The sequence below is a fragment of the Lissotriton vulgaris genome, chromosome 11, assembly GCF_964263255.1.
Source record: "Lissotriton vulgaris chromosome 11, aLisVul1.2, whole genome shotgun sequence".
In the NCBI taxonomy this organism is placed as follows: Eukaryota; Metazoa; Chordata; class Amphibia; order Caudata; family Salamandridae; genus Lissotriton; species Lissotriton vulgaris.
Window position 1 is genome coordinate 637,701,135 of NC_141699.1, and position 18,085 is coordinate 637,719,219.

Sequence of the window (18,085 nt, forward strand, 5' to 3'; positions counted from 1 at the left end):
CTCTCAAAAACCGGGACATGTCTTTGTTGCAGGAAAAAGTGTCGGGACAGAGGTACAGTCCTTAAAAAGCCGGGACTGTCCAGGCAAACGCGGACGTCTGGTTACCCTACTCTTCTTCTGCAGTTTTCGGAACTACTACTCTTCTTCAATCTTCGTGTGTATCGTTGCTGGTCTACTTTCGAGTCCACGCGTGCGCAGCATCGGAAGAGGTGTACCAGAACGCAAACAGAACGTGGCGTGGCGTGCTTGTCACTGATGATGTGCCCGGGCTTTTGGCCAATCAGGAGCCACGTTTTAATATTTGTATTCGATTCTACTTCTCCGGATTCTACTGCTTCCTCGGTATATATTTACATTATTTCCTCTGCAAACTTTACTACGTTTTAAAATATTTATGTTACTTTTAGTGTATTTGTAGAATTAGAGAATACTTTTTTTCTAGGTGCATAGATGCCTTCCAAATATACGATGCGTTAACAGCTCGCCCTCCGAACAAATAACACAGCTGCACATTTCGAGGAGTTTGCCACAGAACTGTTTTTTACACTGGCGGGGTCTGGTTATCCTTGTTTCCGCATCTGTGGTCTGCGCCGCTCAATCTTGAAGTTCTCGGACTTTATAGCCACCGAGTTCCCTGTTTTTCTTTCGCCCCTCCCCTTCAAATCCGGATTTCACCATTCCTGGTTGGTGGTGTGACGCAGAGTTGAAATTCAGTGTGGTCCTTAAGTTAAAGTTCACCGTAGAGAGGCTTTCAGTTTCAGACTGACACGTTTGGGGAAATGACCAGAGCTTCCTTTGCTTGTACCAGGTTAGTTCCCACTTCTAAGCAGTAAGCAGTAGGAAACTGCTGACAGGAGTGAGGGAAACTAGGGACAACATTCGCAGTAGAGAACTCCGCTGACTGTACGATGTGGCAGAAACATAACGGGATCGTAGAAAAGGAAGTGACTTGTATTATAATCTTTTAGCTCTCGCGTTTATTAGTTCCTTATGTTAGTAGGTGATTTAGTCCAGTGTTTCCTGCTTTGCATTCTGGTCCTTGTAGTCTTGATTTTATAATAGAATAAACGGGGCTTCTGATCACAGATTGTAAAGCAAAAACATGGATCGTATGAGCAGCTAAATCATGGGTCTGGGAATCTTTATAGCACCGTGCCTACACTGCAGCATCCAGGATGACGCTGACCAAAGGTAGTTAGCGTAGAGAGAAAACAATTACCAACACGGTCCTCAAATTCGTACTCTTCAGACGAGCTCTGTGCAGTGCCTAAAACATCCTCTCCCTTTATCTAAAGCACAACAAAACATGGAAGGCAATTTCAGTCTGAGTGTCTCTCTGATAACCTCAACACAGTTTCACCAGACAACACCGATAACTCGCAGATAAGGAAGCGACCAGAAGACGTGAGAGAGTTATTAGGCTGGCTGTATAACATAATTGTGAAATAAACTGGGTTGCATGACAGCGTGATATTTGACAACTTTGTCCAATCTTATCGGTTTCACAAAAGCCTGCTTCACAGTGTTGTTATCCGAACAGTGATATAAGTTACTGTCTACAGAATCTATAAATATTACTTTGTGGTCGGAGGTAAAGACACACAACCCTCTGAGCCTGTTAACAGAAGTCTGGTATACTTGCAGTCTAACACAGTAACGGATGTAGACAATCACCCCCATTGATGTATGTATACTCAAACATACATTCCATGTGACAACATTAAACCAAATCAACGAAAATTGTAAGAATCTATGTCCATAACGTTAAAAGTGGACTTTGACGGCACAAGAAACACAGTATGTCCTTCCTACACTTAAGGCTAGCTGATAGCAATCTGTTAAATCGCTGGATGTTAAACATTCAGCTGAATTTGCAATTAATGCTTCGTAAAGTCATATATTTGAAAGGGTACTGTTGTGACTGAATAAAAATAACTGATTCTCAAATACTAAAGAGCCTTGTGTCAGAGCCTCCTTTCTTTTCATGTTATGAGCACAACGTGGTCAACCACGTTCTAAGGTTTCTGGTGGAAACCTTCATGAATGTTTTTCACGAAACACAATTAGCTGTATGAGAGGGAGGTTTTGCAAAACAGGTGTGCATATGTGAAGATTGAGTTAGGGGTGTCCAACTGTCCTTTATCACTCTGCAGGACACAATATGCGTGTGAAAAGACTGCCTGCGGATGTACCCGAAGTTGCCTACGGGTGAGTGAGCGCAACTGAGCTGTGGGACACATTTTGGGGGTTTCATGCTATAACCACCTCTAAAAAGATAGGTGTTTTACTGTATTGGAGTTAAATCCTTTCACCATCTCCTGGAGTAAGTCTTAACTACTCGCTGTTGCCTTCTTTGAAGAGAAAAATTACTAAACGATTAACTCTGTTAAGCAGCAGTGCCCACCATGGATAGTGCTCCGTAACCAACTAATATCCCAGGTCCCAAAGAAAAGGTCTTGAAATCTAGTAATGCAGTTGTATTGAAATATTGGAACAGCTTAAAAAAGGCTCAATATAGGTAGCATGCGCTATAAAAAAAAAAAAAACGTAAACAGAATCCCTAAGAAGGTGTCCCACCATTACTAGACACCACCACTACATGTGACACTTTGGGTATATTTTAGTGTTGCAACTAGCTTTACCATTTTACATAGATATGCTGGTAATAAATAGTATATTCTAAATCTGGGCATGGCCCAAAATACTGCAACATTTACCTTCGGCCTTTCCATTAGAATCATTCCCACCTCAGTAGTAGTGGTTTAGTGATTTTCCATTTTGCAAGATTGTCTGCTTTCGGGCAATCACTTTTGGAACTTGATCTCCTTCCTTGATTTTTTTGCTAAGCTTGGAAGTCTTTAGACTTAATTTAAACACTCTTGTTAAGTGCATGGATACAAAAAATAGACTAGCTATTACCTCAGGTGGGGCCAGGTAGAACCCAGTGTTCTCTTCTATTCACCAAAATGTAATATGGTGGTAAAGTTCTATCCTTTCTAGCAAATGGTACTTCTAAGGGCATACTTCTGGAGCAGGCGCCGGCATGGTTTTCATTCACACATGCAAGAGTGTTTAATTGTCTGTGCCCACTTTCCCTATCAGCTATCAACATCTTAAAAAAGCTGAATGTGTTAATGAAGCTCGGTTGTTCTGGACCCCGCCAATGCGGCAGCCTCTCCCTCCAAGTCACACAGTAAACAAATGATTGCAGCAGACAGGAACTTCTTTGCAGCTTTATAGGGCTGGAAGAACAGAAAGTGATACCATACAAGCACCTCGTGGTATCACGGTGGGTAAATCCAATCCATATGATGAGCTTTTGTTGTGCTTGTCCTGGAAGCAGCAACTTATGTTGTGGTAAAATGGGAGGATAAAGACTAAGCACTGCTGCGAGGGAGCGGTGTTATGGGCGGAGCGTGGATGAGGAGTGGAAGCAAGTGTCACATTTTAGAGATAGACACAAAGTTACAGTATATGGAGAGTGGAGGTGATTGAATTACATTGGACTACAGCTCTACAGAAGTGGGGGCTAATGTGGGGAAGATTCTCTAAGGGGGTCTGGCAAGAAAAGGTGGTCCGCTCTTTCTTGAAGTGGAAGAAAAAGTTGAACCTTCTAGCATCAGTGTTTGCTTCTGCATATCTCAGTGCAGTCTCTTTCTTAGGTCATTGCATTTCCTCCCCTCTGTCGGTGTATTATTCCATGTACTATTGTCAGGGTGCTCACTTGTTTGGTAGAGCTTCACACAGTGCCTGTATACTCATTGTCCAGTGTCAGTTTCTTCGCTGTGCATTGATCATTTCTTCCCGATTTCCGTGCCAGTGTGTTTCCAGAGTCATGTATTTTTTTGTCTGTCTGTCTCCCAGTCTGAATTACCATGTTATCTATGTCACAGCCGTTTGTGGAGCATCACTGTTGTATTCCCCTTTCCGATCAGTATATAAACCAGTGTTAGTATGTGCTCTGCCCTTGTGCACGCGCCTCCATGTTCCAATGCAGTGCTCCATATTCCATTGTAGTCTTCTTTCAGTCCCAAAAAGCTTATATTTCCAAAACCATTATCGGAACATTTAGTCAGAGTGTGAGTATTATTTGGTGGTCTGTTAGTGTTTTCTCTGTCCCTTTGTATGAGTCCACCTGCTGCAGAATGCTGCTCTTGCTGACTCCAAGGCAGTCAACCAGCCATGATGTGAAGGAACCAAGGAATAAACTTCATACTGGGAACTGCAAGACATTGTCAGTATGTTTTCTGTACCATGTTAGTGTATTCTCTTTCCCTCTGTCATGCACTGCCTGTTTCAAATTACTTTTCTTCCCTTCCCACAATACTAGTCTCTCTGTCCCAATGTCATTGTGTTCCCCTTTAAAGTGCCAGTGTATTCCTTGACTTTGTGGTAATGTATTCTTTTATCTTTGTCAATATATTTCCTGTTCCAGTAATGGCAGGACTTTAAGTGGGACAAAAAGTTGGGGGCCTCTAAATGATGCATGGCAAAAGAGACATGACCGATGAGACAAGGCCTGTGTAATTAAGGGCATGGCCTAAATCAAGTGAGTCTAGAATTCTGTGCCTTTGAATATTCTAAAAGTGAACATTTCATCTGAGATATTGAAAGGTGCAAGGAAACCACAACGCAGTACACAAACTGAACATACTAAAGATAAGGAAACTAATACTGCCTGGGATAAGAGGGGAAAAGTGCCTTGGCCCATTTGAATACGATCCAGACTCAATTTGCTCGTAACTTTTGAGAGTCAGCCACAGTGTGTGGTAGGAGAAACCATAAAAATGAAATAAAATAACTTCTCTCCATTATCGCTATCCCCATATCTGTGTTTCAGACCCGGCCAGCGACCACTGTTCGCTGGAGTCGTGAGTGTTGTCCTAGATGCTGCCCTCAAACACTGGGTCCAATCGGTGCCCCAGTTCTCATGTCTGCCCAACTCACTACGAACGTTTGATTTAGACTTGGCATATATGACATAGCCACCTATACTATACAGTTGAGATAATCCTTGGGAGCCCACAGTAGGTACTAAATCTATTTCCACGCATCAGTGGCTGCCTGGACATTGACTCCTGGCCAATTTAGACAAGAGCATGGTCTCCCTGAACTGCTTTTATTTCAAACATTTGCAGTCCTAAGCTGTGAGTGTGCTGTAGTCTGCTTTTTGTGGTGGGTGATTGAGTTTTGGGCACAACTATTACAACTTTGGCCAGGCCCACTGCGTTTTATGCTTGAACCTGGAACTGATGGTTTAGACCCTAAACATATCCGTGCACTTAATTTACATTGTAGGAAGGACAGTGATATGTTTGGCGAGGTCCTCTGTGTTGCTAAACATTAGACTCTGGACTACTACAGACATTGCATTTCATAATTGTTTTGCGTAGTGAACACATCTTTTCAGCAGCTACTATCAGGGCTGTCACTGGGCCCGATCGCCTTACAGTCAGGATCACAGTAAATATGTAATTAGTGCTTTCTTTCCTTCTTTCATAGAGAAGGTATTGTTACAGTTCTCAGGAATGCCATGGCAGAATGTAGAGGTGCCCAGCAACTGATGGAGAAAAGGAAAGAGTAATAATGGAAATTGGGAAGAAAGCTGGGAGCAAGGAAGAGTCTAAAATGAATAAAAAAGTAGTACAGAGAGAAAAAAGGTAGGGAAGACAAAGAAAAGATAAAAAGCGGGAAGGAAGTACTTCCCCAACATCCCTGGGCGAGGTACGCCTCAGCCCACACAGTCCTTTATTCTTTAGAATTATTTCAGTATCCTTTCAGAACAGCCTTGAAGACATTTCACTAAAACGTAACTAACAGTTGTGCATTGAAGTGCACTAATTTACCATTTACGATACAGAGGCTATTTGAAGTCTAATACAATTTGGCAAATCATTTGGATATTTTTTGTGAATTTCAAACTATGTGCCGTTGATTTACTTCTTGGATGTTCACTTCACTCGCATTTCTTGTACTTAGTTGCTTCAGTTTCAAAGTTACTTCCCTTCTGCTTCCGCTTACTTAGCTGATTACTTGTAGTCAATGAACAAGTTGCACATGCACAAATTGTGAGAGTTTCTAGATGCGGCTAAATTTGCATGTAAGATTTTTCTGTTGCAAATCAGGCCCTGGCAGTTTCTGACAGGTTTCTTGGACTGAAGTCATCTATACTGCAAAGAGGCTTCGATGCCGCACTCAGAACTCAGCATTACATGTACAATTTTATGCCACTGTATAAAGTGTCTGAGAGGATTTTGCCTTTAAGAGATGTTACTCACATTTTCTAGTTGCTTAAAGCCAACCCTCAGGTAGAGGTCTGATGCCCTGAGATGTCCCTAGAGCACTACTGATGTGTTATGCATTTCTCTCCCACAGTATCCATGAAGTAGTGAGCCCTACTGCTTAAGGGCACAGCATAGGCTATCGAGATGGAGCACTCCGCCCTCATGGGAGGAGACCAGAGTTCTGAAGAAAGGTGGGTTGTATTTCACTCATATCGGGGAAGAAGGGTATCTATGCTTTCACGTTTTCTGTCTCTTTCTCCCCTATTCTTTTCAATATTCCTCACTTCTACTAATCACTCTCTCTGATGTTTCAACTTTTACGTTTTGTACCATAGCTATTTCGCCTTTTGTGGTTGAAGCTTTTTTTTCATTTACTGTGTGCAGGAAGGTCTATATGGACTACAATGCAACCACACCTCTCGAACCAAAAGTGATTCAAGCCGTAACTGAAGCAATGACGGAGGCCTGGGGAAATCCCAGCAGCTCGTATACAGCAGGTATGTCTAGGCCTGTATCCAAGGTCAAGTGAACTCCAGAAGATCATATTCTGCTTGTATAAGAGTGTATTTAAACAAGACCGGACAATCCTCATAAGAGCATGCACGCCAGGTATGGGAGTGCCAGCGGCCAAGGGCTAATGAGCCCTTTGCAGACCATACACAGGTTTATGGGTGTCTGTGATAAAGGCCTGGTAAGCCTCACTAGATCGTACACAGTAGGTATGGGAGTGCATGCAACCAGCAGGTGGTGAACCCCACCTCATAATATACATCAGCTATAAGGATGTTTGCAACCATGGTCTGATAAATATCAACAGCACTTAGACAGCAGATAATCATACACCTGTGACCAAAGCTGTTGCAGATGCACCACAACTCATATACTGCAAATACAGAGGTATGTGCAAGAAGGCCTTTTCATTACTTAGCAAACATTTGACCGTGATATCGTTGTTGTGGGTACTGACTCTGGTGCCTTTTGGGGATTTGATGAATACCCCCTCATTTCCTTATACTTGGAAATTATTGCAATACCTGATTGGCTGACATATTTGTTTTGCAATCCTCATACTTGTTTGACTTTGCAAGTATAAGTTCATAGGACATGTTTGATGCTACGTTTGAGATCTGAAACCTATTGTGAACTTGGACGGATATTCAGATTGATACCACAAGCTGTGACAGTGTTTTCGTTACACCTCATTTAGCCCTGAAGAAGTCCAGTGTGTTGGATAAAACGCGTTGGCTGTTCGAGTGTCACATACTTAAGAACTTTTTAAAACCTACAGAATAAAAAGAAGATTTGTACACAAATTGTAAACACTTTGTTTGCCCTGAGGAAGTTCCCTATAGGATTGAAACGCGTTGGCTGGAATGTCTTAAGTTAATGTTTTTAAAAGAAATATTTTCTAATAAAGAAACTGTAACGCAGACAAGTTCAGGTAAAATCATCTTTTGCTGTCTGGCTTTATATCTGTATGCAGGTGAAGAGGCAGTGAAAAGAAGATAGGTTACATTGACAGGCTGGGGTGCTGGGAGAACATAGACCTAGTAGCAGAATGTCAGGGTGCATTCACAGAAAGGTTGCCAGCTTGAGGAACAGAAAAGTGTGATGTACCTTTTGTAACTGGGACAAAGAGTGTGAAGCAGTCGGTATTCTTCAAAACACATGAACGGTTTCATACCAATTAATAGATGGGTAGGAGCCAGGTGTAACATTTATAGCTTTTGGTGACCTTTGACCCTGCTCGCAGACAGGTCGCTCCCCACGCCACCACACAGCCGCCAGCTGCCTCGTTGCTACTGCCGCCGCAGTCTAACGCTCCCTCGTTCCCGCCGCTGCGTCCCTGCGACCCGCCCCCTTGACACCCATTGGCCACCCCGCTCCCGCCTCCCAGCTGCTCCTCCCTCCCTACCCACCTCTTTTGGAGGCTGCACCGCGGGCGCGCGCCGCTGGCGTGCCAAAGGCAAGCCCGTCTGTGCCCGTCCACACCTGGACCGCGCCCAGCGCCAGAACCCCTGGACCCCGCGAACGCCACAACACCAGACTCCGCTACGACTCCAGCACCCTCCACGCACTCAACGCCGGCCGTAACCACACCTGCTTCCAAGCCACACCGAAACTGACTCACGTACCTTTCACCTGCCACACCTGCAGCTTCACCTGTGACAGAACCACCAAACATCCAAGGACCGGACCCAAACACCTCCCGCTGCATACTACTCAGCACCCGCTCTGCATGCAAACATGCCGTCGAGCTTTGGGATCTGCTCGACATCTCTGCCCCAGACGTGGCCTTCCTGACCGAGACCTTGTGGAACGACTCCTCGACGCCCGACATCGCCTTAGCCATCCCGGACGGCTACAAGATCACCCGCAGGGATTGCGCCAAAGGAATCGGTCACCACCCACGCAGATGACACCCTTAACACCGCCGAACACCTGCACTTCTGGATCCACGCTGACCCCACCACCACCCTCAGAGGAACACTCATCTACAGACCACCCGGACCCAGAGCACAATTCAGCGACTCCATCGCCGACCTCTCCAGCAACCACGCACTCTCCTCCACAGACTACATCCTCCTCGGAGACTTGAATTTCCACCTCGAGAACAACAACGCCAACTCCGCCACCCTGATCGACAACCTCAGCCTCAGACAACTCGTTACCGCACCCACCCACGCCGCTGGCCACACACTGGACCCCATCTACTCCAAAGGCACCCACGTCGCCTTCGACCACACCACCGAACTCCACTGGACCGACCACCGCTGCATCCATTTCACCTTCAACAAACCAACCACGCACCACAGCACCCAACAGCTGCCTTGCCGCTGCTGGAGCAAAGTCACCGAAGACCAGCTGATCACCACCCTCGCCCAGAACCCACCCACCGACCCCACCAACCCAGACGCCGCAGCCCGCAACCTCAGACAGTGGATCGACGACTGCGCCAATACCCTCGCACCACTCAAGAAACCCTCCAACAACCACGCCAGCAAGAGAGCCAACTGGTTGTCTTACGAGCTGCAGACCTCCAAACGCGCCTACCGGAAACTGGAGAAGATATGGCTCCACAAACGCACTCCGGACAACCACGCAGCCCACAAGGGCGCCACCAGCAGACATCACCACCTCATCAGATTAGTCAAGAGATCCTCCTTCAAAGACCGCCTGGATAACAATGCACATGACAGCTAAGAGCTCTTCAGCATCGTAAAGGAGCTCTCCAAACCCAGCGCCAACGACATACCGCCCTCACAAGAACTGTGCAACTCACTGGCCATCTTCTTCCATCGCAAGATCGCTGACATCCATGACAGCTTCAACACCATGACTACCCGACTACGCAAGACCCCACCTCCCCTGTGAACACCACCTGCACCAACCGCCTGAACTCCTGGTCCAACGTCAACGACGATGAGACACGCATGGTCATGAACTCCATTCACTCAGGATCTCCGTCAGACCCGTGCCCACACCACGTATTCAACAAAGCAGACGCTGCCATCGCACCCCAATTACGGAAGGTCATCAACATCTCTTTCGAAACAGGGACATTCCCAGAAAGCTGGAAACACGCCAAAATCAGCGCCCTCCTCAAGAAGCTCAAGGCGGACCCCAAGGACCTCAAGACCTTCCAGTCCATCTCCCTGCTCCCGGCGAAGGTCATCAAGAAAATCGTCAACATGCAACTGGCCCGCCACCTGGAAGACAAGACGACATCAGGCACCAACAGAACTGCCTACTGAAGCTAAACTCGGACAAGACGGAGGTACTCATCCTCGGACCCAGCCCCTCAGCCTGGGACGACTCCTGGTGGCCGACCACACTGGCAGCAGCACCGACACCCACCGACCCTGCACGCAACCTAGGATTCATCCTCGACTCATCCCTCTCCATGTCTAAACAGGTCAACGCCATCTCCTCTTCCTGCTACAATACCCTCTGCATGCTCCTCATGATCTACAAGTGGATCCAGACCGAAACAAGAAGAACGGTGACACAGGCCTTCGTCAGTAGCAGACTGGACTACGGCAACGTACTCTATGCAGGAATCTCAGCCAAACACCTACGACGACTACAATGCATCCAAAACGCCTCCGCCCCTCCGCCCTACTGATCGTCAACGTCCCCCGCCGCAGCCACATCACCCCCCACCTGAGAAACCTACACTGGATCCCAGTCGACAAGAGGATCACCTTCAAGCTCCTCACCCACGCACACAAAGCACTCCACAACGCCGGACCAGCCTACCTGAACATCAGACTCATCTTCTACACCCCGACCTGCCAGCTCCGCTCCGTCAGCCTCGCTCTCGCCGATGTCCCCCGCATCCAACGAACAACCTCCGGCGGCAGATCCTTCTCCTACCTCGCCACCAAGACCTGGACCTCCCTCCCTACCCACCTATGGCATACCCAAGACCTACTTGCCTTCAGAAGACTCCTCAAGACCTGGCTCTTCGAGCAGTAGCGGCACACCCTCCCCTCAGCGCCTTGAGACCCTCACAGTTAAATAGCGTGCTTTACAAGTACTCTGATTGATTGATTGATAGCTTTTAATAGCTTTAAGAAACCTTACTGTCCCCTGAAATCTACTGCTTAACCCCTTCCATGCTGGGCCGATTTTCCTCGTGTGCTAGGCTTTTAAAGAATCAATGGCTTTATGACGGCCCCCAGCCGTCATCAGCACACGAGCACTGTAATGCATGACGGATGGGGGCCGTCATCAGCATGGAAGGGGTTAAAAAGCTTTGTGACCTTGCAGTAATATCTGGTAGCTGATGTTCCAGTGATGACTGGGGTTACTTGTTACAGAGTTTGTCTCGTCTCTAAGTTTCCCAGGCCATAGAAAACACACTGGACAAAAAGCGCCTGAGAGATAGGATGAAAATGTAACATTCCAAGGATCAAGAATTGATTTACTCCTGAGAAAGCAAAGTCAGTCAGCATGAGAAGCTGAGGTTGATTGAGACGCTTGGCACATTGAAGGACAATCTTCCTTCTTGAAAGAATCTTCCAGTGCCACATAGAGATCCTTAGACATTAGCATACTTACTTCATTATTGTTTCTAGCAACTGAACCCCAAGGACATCTAGGTAAGTCAGATCACATTGTTTGCTAGATAAACAACTATTTACAAATACAATAGGTTTCTCCTTGTCCAAAACTCTCTCATAAATACAGGCATTAGCAAAGACTTATCTGCTCCATGGTATATATTTTCACATGCACTTGTTAATTTCTTCCTTCAACTTGCTTTAACTTTAATGTATTTGAAATGATTTATAAATGAGGTGCGCACCATCATACCACGGCTGCCCACAATGGGCCTGGAATTACTACCAAATAGGCTAGGGCCAGCATTATGATTGAATGGCTAACACTGTGCTCTGCATCCCCACAGTGTCTCATACAGTGCCTCCATAATGCAGGTGCCAGCGTTATAGCAGGCAGGGATGCAATGGGTGGCCACAGATTAAGAAGAATTGCCACCATTTTTCAGTGTTCTACCACAATATCGCACGTGCCACCACCGTACTGCCTGAACTATCACTGTAGCACAGATGCCCAAAAGATTCCTGGTATTACCATCATTGTGTAGAAATGAATGATAGAACACGCACAACTGGTATGAAAAAGTTGTTTAAATTGTTGCGTCCTTCAGGAGTATGTCTCTGGTCAATGATTGTTGAGTAATCATAAAGAAGTAGTGTCTCCTGGGTAGGGGACGACCCCCTGAGCACTGCGCGCAACCCGCTCAGCGGGATATGTGAAGTCTGTTAGGAAATCATACACAAGGTAGATAAAATTTCAAATAGTAGCGGTAAACTTGTAAAGATTTTATTCTTAGTTCAATATTAGTTTCTCATATCGATAGATGATATTAGCTTAGATGAGGCCACCACAAGTTTCAGTCATCTCTCCCGATGCATTTCGGGTAATATAAGCCCTTTGTCAGGAAAAATATAAAGATGAAATTGCGGTGACGCGCGTCTGTCGACGGGGGTGGAACACAATGTAACATAAACAAGGAGAATCCTACTACCAGGGTGCATCACAGGGAAGGGGGACACTCAGTGTTGTGTAAAATACCCCTCACACACCAACAGGCCCCTTGGTGTCATGCTTCATCATCGGGGTCTTCGCACCCCGCTAAGGGGATGCGGCACGCTGCGACCTGCGACTACGCGGGAGCGTTGACAAGTTGGACTATGTGTGGTGTGTGTTGAGTGTAAGTGAAGGGATTGATGTGAGTGGAGGGTGTGGTGAAAATTTAAAAAGTACCTGGCTAGTGGGTGGTGTGAAAAAAAACTTTATTTCGTACCCCTAGCTGGTGCTGTTAAAAAGGTGTGCAAAAGAGCGAGGTACAATTGTCTTAATTAGGGACAGAACCTCTGGTGTGCGTCGACATGTTTCGGTACTGGTGTACCTTCTTCAGGACGGGGCACAACTTCCCAACCCTACTCACGTTTTTCTAAGAAAAAAGGGGTTTATCTTAATTCTCTAAAAAGTGATGACAATTTAAAGATGGCTACAGTGTGCCTACAGCGGTTCTTGGATCATGCATTTACATGTCCTGAAAAAAGAAGAAAAAACCATGAGGTTTGGTTGCCATATAGGAATGGCTCAGACAGGTGCAGTCGCCTGGAGCCCCAAACGGTTCAATAAACCTGTAAAGAAAAGGGACATACAAAACACACAACATATAGGACACACTTAAGGTTTTTTGTTTATACTCAATTTCTTTGGACATACTCATGGTCTTTGTACTGTATTGTCTCATGAGCAAATCCTGGGCATCAAGGTAGGTAGGTGGATCCACAATCTATGAGGGTAGAGAAGTGGATTCAATGTTGTAGCCTTTACTCACTGTTGAGCTCCACACTACATCTGGACAACCAGGGGTTGCTTTTTGTTGAAGAATACTCACGAAATCCGCCTAAATTGGCCTCCTTCTACCACCCTGTGCTGCTCCGCCGTGAATGATTTACGAATGAGTTAGGCGGTATATATAGAGGAATTGGGTGTGTTTTCATTGGTTAATTAGCGGAAATAGCAAAAGACCTTGTAAGGAAACATCCGTGTTGCCGCCCCTTGTGTACATGTGGTCTGATCACATGTAACATGTATCCAGCTGTCATTTGTTAATTGCCGGGTTTTTAGGTTATCCAAATATGGACCTTCCGCTCGCCAGCCACTCACGGGCGCCGGCTGCGGCTCGTGCTGACAGAGAACCCTTCCGCGCAGCTGCTGCTCGTGTGTCTTTCAGGCGCGCATGCGCACAAATGTTTTTGCTGCGTCTTACCCCGCTGATTCTCGGCGCATGCGTGCAGGCAGCGCTAATCACTGGTGCTGTCTAGTCCATTTGTTTTCATTCGGAACCGGCCTCATTATTTTGTCGTCATTCTGGGTGTGACTGGGTGTGGATTACCATTTTGTTTATTTTAAACAGGGGCACAAAGATGAATCTTAAATGTAAAATGTCCTTATCCTCTTAGATGTTAATTTTTGCCAACAAGGAATTCATACATTACATTTGTTGTCTTGAGAAAAAGAACATTTATATATTTGCAGTTTTTTTGGCCTCTTTTATCTGACAACTATACAGGAGAATCCTTGTTGTTGACACTTTCATATCACGAGGACAGTCAAGTGATTTTGCTCCATGATATATCGTTCATTCGACCTGTGATATGGGTTCTCAGGTCAACCTTTAAACAGGAGAATTCTTGTTGTTGACCCTTTCATATCTTAATAGTGGTCAGGTGATTTGGCTCCATGGTATCTCGTCATTTAGGCCTGTGATATGGGTTCCCAAGCGGAACACCCAACGCTGTTCCTTCTGGAACAAGCCTATTTCAGAGGGTAGCCGTTCGATGATAGTCCAGCGTAAATCATTGATGCAGTGTTGGTGTGACAAAAAATGTGATGCCATCTTGGTTGTCGTTTTTTTGCAGCGTATATTGCTTTTATGCTCCCCTATCCTTATTTTGACGGGTCGGATGGTCATACCCACATATTCCAGTCCACATGGGCATGTTATCATATAGACCACGTTTTTCGTGTTGCAATTGGAAAATTGGCGTTGTTCCCATGATGTGCCATTACTAAAGGTGAGGGTTCTGCTTTTTTGGGTTTGGTGACAGCAACTGCAATCCCCACAGGGGAAATGACCTTGGACACCAGTCACATTTTGTCTTCCAGTGAGGTTTTCCCGTGGTCTAGTGTGTACCACAATATCCTTTATGTTCTTGCCCCTCCGATGTGCATGCATCGGTTTCTCAAAATTGTGGTCTCCACAGTTCAAGATGCACCCTGGTAGTAGGATTCTCCTTGTTTATGTATCAGTGCCCGTGGAGTAGGAATCCTATTTTTGTACTCTACCTCCCTTCTTTGTTAATTATAGTGGAACACAATGTGCCTGGAATTACTACCAAATAGCCTAGGACCAGCATTATATTTGAATAGCTAACACAGTGCTCTGCATCCCCACAGTGTCTCATGCAGTGCCTCTAGAATGCAGGTGCCAGCATTATAGCAGGTATGGATGCCAAGCGTGGCCACAGATTGAGAAAAATTGCCACCATTTTTCAGTCAACTACCACAGTATCGCACGTGCCACCACCGTACTGCCAGAACTATCACTGTAGCACGGATGCCCAAAGGATTCCTGGTATTACCATCATTGTGCCACAGAGAATGTTGTGGTGGTGCACCAGTAGCCACGGATGCTTACCATATGCCAAGGATTACCACCATATCGCCATTACTGCCACTATGCCATGGATGACCACCACTGTAACTTGGATATGCACAATTTATTTTATTTATTTATAGTCTTGTAGCGCGCCTGAATCAGCCCCGAAGGGGTATCTCTGCGCGTAGCTTCTGCATGAGTTGGCAAATTGTAGTGAGGGGGATGACAGAGAGAATGGCCAAATTATTCTTGTGCGAACAGGTGAGTTTTTAGTTTTTTCCTAAAGGAAAAGAGGTTAGAGATTTGCCTCAGTTGAGGTGGAAGAGAGTTCCACAACAAGGGGCCTTTAAGGGAGGGTGCTCGCCCCCCCTGCCTAGCTCTGGTAACTTTAGGTACATGCAGCAGCATAGTGTTGCTGGAACGCAGAGCACGTCCAGGAGAATAGGGAAGAAAAATCTCTTTTAGATATTTGGGACCAGACCCATATATGCACTTGTGCATAATGCAGCAGATTTTGAAGTTTATTCGCTGTTGCACTGGGAGCCAATGAAGGTGGGAGAGAAGAGGGCGGGAAGGGGTATGGGGAGGGGCATTCAGGATGAGTCTTGCCGCAGTATTCTGCACCACCTGCAGTCTGCGTAGTTGTTCATGGTTGGCGGAAATGAGTAGACTATTACAATAGTCCACTCGTCCAAGAACTAGTGCCTGTACCAGCGTTTTCCTATAGGTGTTAGGTAGGAAGGGGAAGATACGCCGTAGAAGACCTATTGTACGGAAACACGTTCCCGTGACCTGACTGACATGATCTTTCATAATCAGGGCTTGGTCCAGGCGCACCCCCAGATTTTTAATGGTCAGTTTGGGCGCTGGGACAGGTCCTAGCTCGAGTGGCCACCAATCCGGCGACCAGAGCATGGTGGCCCCTCCAAACAACATGACCTCCGTCTTGGACACATTGCATTGGAGGAAGTTCTGGGCCATCCAGCCCGCCACCGCTCTCATGCCGTCTTGAAAGGATTTCATGACTGCAGGTGTAGTGGTCTGGAAGGGGAACAACAGCTGAGTGTCGTCAGCGTAAGAGATTGGAGAGAACCCGTAAGATCTTATAATCTCTGCCAAAGGGGCCACGTATACGTTGAATAACGTGGGGCTCAGACATGAGCCCTGTGGCACACCCTTGGTAAGCTTCCTGCAGACGGATTTATGGGAGCCTAGTTTGACCCCTTGCTGTCTGTCTTCAAGAAAGCTTTCAAGCCACGCAAGGGCGGTCCCTTTTACTCCCACTGCCTTCAGACGGTCGAGGAGAATTTTGTGCGACACCGTGTCGAAGGCAGCGGACAAATCCAATAGCACCAGAATCACTGAGCTCCCCCTGTCAAGTGACATTCTGATGTTGTCTGTCACTGAGAGGAGGGCTGATTCGGTGCTATGGTTGGGCCTGAAACCAGATTGCGAGTGGTCTAGGCCGCCCGCTGCCTCGATGTAACTGGACAGGTGTGCATTGACATGCTTCTCGGCCATCTTGCTGTAATAAGGCAGAAGGGAGATGGGACGGAGGTTGGAGAGCTCTGTCCACGGGGTGCGCCGCATTCTTGCGGATGGGGTTCACTACTGCATTTTTCCACTCAGCTGGTACTTTTCCCTCTTTAAGAGACTGATTGATTACATCCTGAATGTGGGGGGCTAGCAGGGTGCGGAGGGAGGTTAGGGTTTTAACAGGAATAAGGTCATTCGGTGATCCAGATTTTACTTGGGTCATTATTGTGTAAAGCTCTTCGGTGTTGACAGGAGGGAATGTAGTTAATGTGAGGTTGATATTTTTATTAGGGGAGGAGGCATTCAAGGTATCACTATTTGGTTGGGATGCCAGAATTTTTTCATAGATGGCTTCTATTTTGTTTTCGAAGTATGATGAGACTTCTTCACATAGACTTTGTGAGAAGTCATCTGGACTTGTACAAGCCATGGGTTTTGTGAAAGTTTCAAGAATCCTATACAATTCTTTAGGGGAATTACCGGCTTCTATGAGCTGTTGAGCAATATTGTTTTTACGGGAAGCTTTAATATGTTTATAGTAGTTGTTTTGCGCTGCACGATGTGCCTTTTTGTTCTCCTCAGAATGTGATTTCCTCCATCTTCTCTCTATCCTCCTGCATTCTTGCTTCTCTTTCCTGAGGGCCTCGGTATACCATTTTTCCTGTTTAGCTACAGGATGCTGTTTAAATGTTTTCAGGGGGGCAATTTTATCCATGGCTACAGTAAGAGATTGCTGGAACATAGTTAGCTTATATTCTACTTCTTCAGTATCTCTGATCTCGGGTTTTTCCCACACCTTTTGTAGCGTCTCCAGTGTAAGTTTGTGCCACTGTCTGTGTATGGTGGAGGGTAGAGGTTTCTTATGGGGACCTACATTAGCTTTAAAAATAGTGAATTGTAATAGAAAATGATCTGACCAGTTGACTTGGTTGGGTTTATGACACAGTATGTTGTCAAAGTTGGTATATATCAGGTCAATGCAGTGTCCACCTTCATGAGTGGGATCCTGATTTCTTTGTGTCAGACCGATGGTATTCATGTCAGTAGACAGACTTTTTGCGCCTATAGAATCAGGTTGGTCAGTGTGAATATTAAAATCTCCAAGAAGGAGAAAATCCTCATTGGCCCGTATATGAGGGCCTAACATCTCTAACAGAGATGTAGAAAAGCTGGAACATGGAGGAGGTGGTCTGTATACAAGTACGCCTTTACTAGTCTTTCTGTTTGGGAAAATAATTCTGAAAACCATTGTTTCCATTTCTTTGCAACATTGTTTGTCCAAAATGTCTATTTTGAGGGACTCTTTATAAATTATGGCGATACCGCCACCTGTTTTATCAGGGCGGTCAGAGTGATGAAATTTGTATCCCAAAGGTACTCCCAATGTAATGGCAGATACCGTGTGGGGCTTTAACCAAGTTTCGGTAATGAAACAGAGATCTGGGGTCAAAGAGTGTATTAAGTCCCAGATCTCAATTTGGTGTTTGGGCATTGAGCGAACGTTGATAAGGATACAGTGCAAATCATGTAATGACTTGCTAGGTTCATGAGAGTCAGT

At 45.9% G+C, this 18,085-nt stretch overlaps 1 protein-coding gene across 1 annotated transcript in view; it reads left to right on the forward strand.

Annotated features, from left to right (window-relative positions):
* Nucleotides 1-691: 691 nt before the first annotated feature.
* Nucleotides 692-18,085, forward strand: part of SCLY (selenocysteine lyase) — a 188,217-nt gene continuing 170,823 nt past the window's right edge. The window contains 3 exon segments of the mRNA XM_086943733.1: nucleotides 692-808; nucleotides 6,376-6,475; nucleotides 6,669-6,781. Coding sequence (XP_086799859.1) covers nucleotides 6,429-6,475; nucleotides 6,669-6,781 — 160 coding nt within the window. The 5' untranslated portion in view covers nucleotides 692-808; nucleotides 6,376-6,428.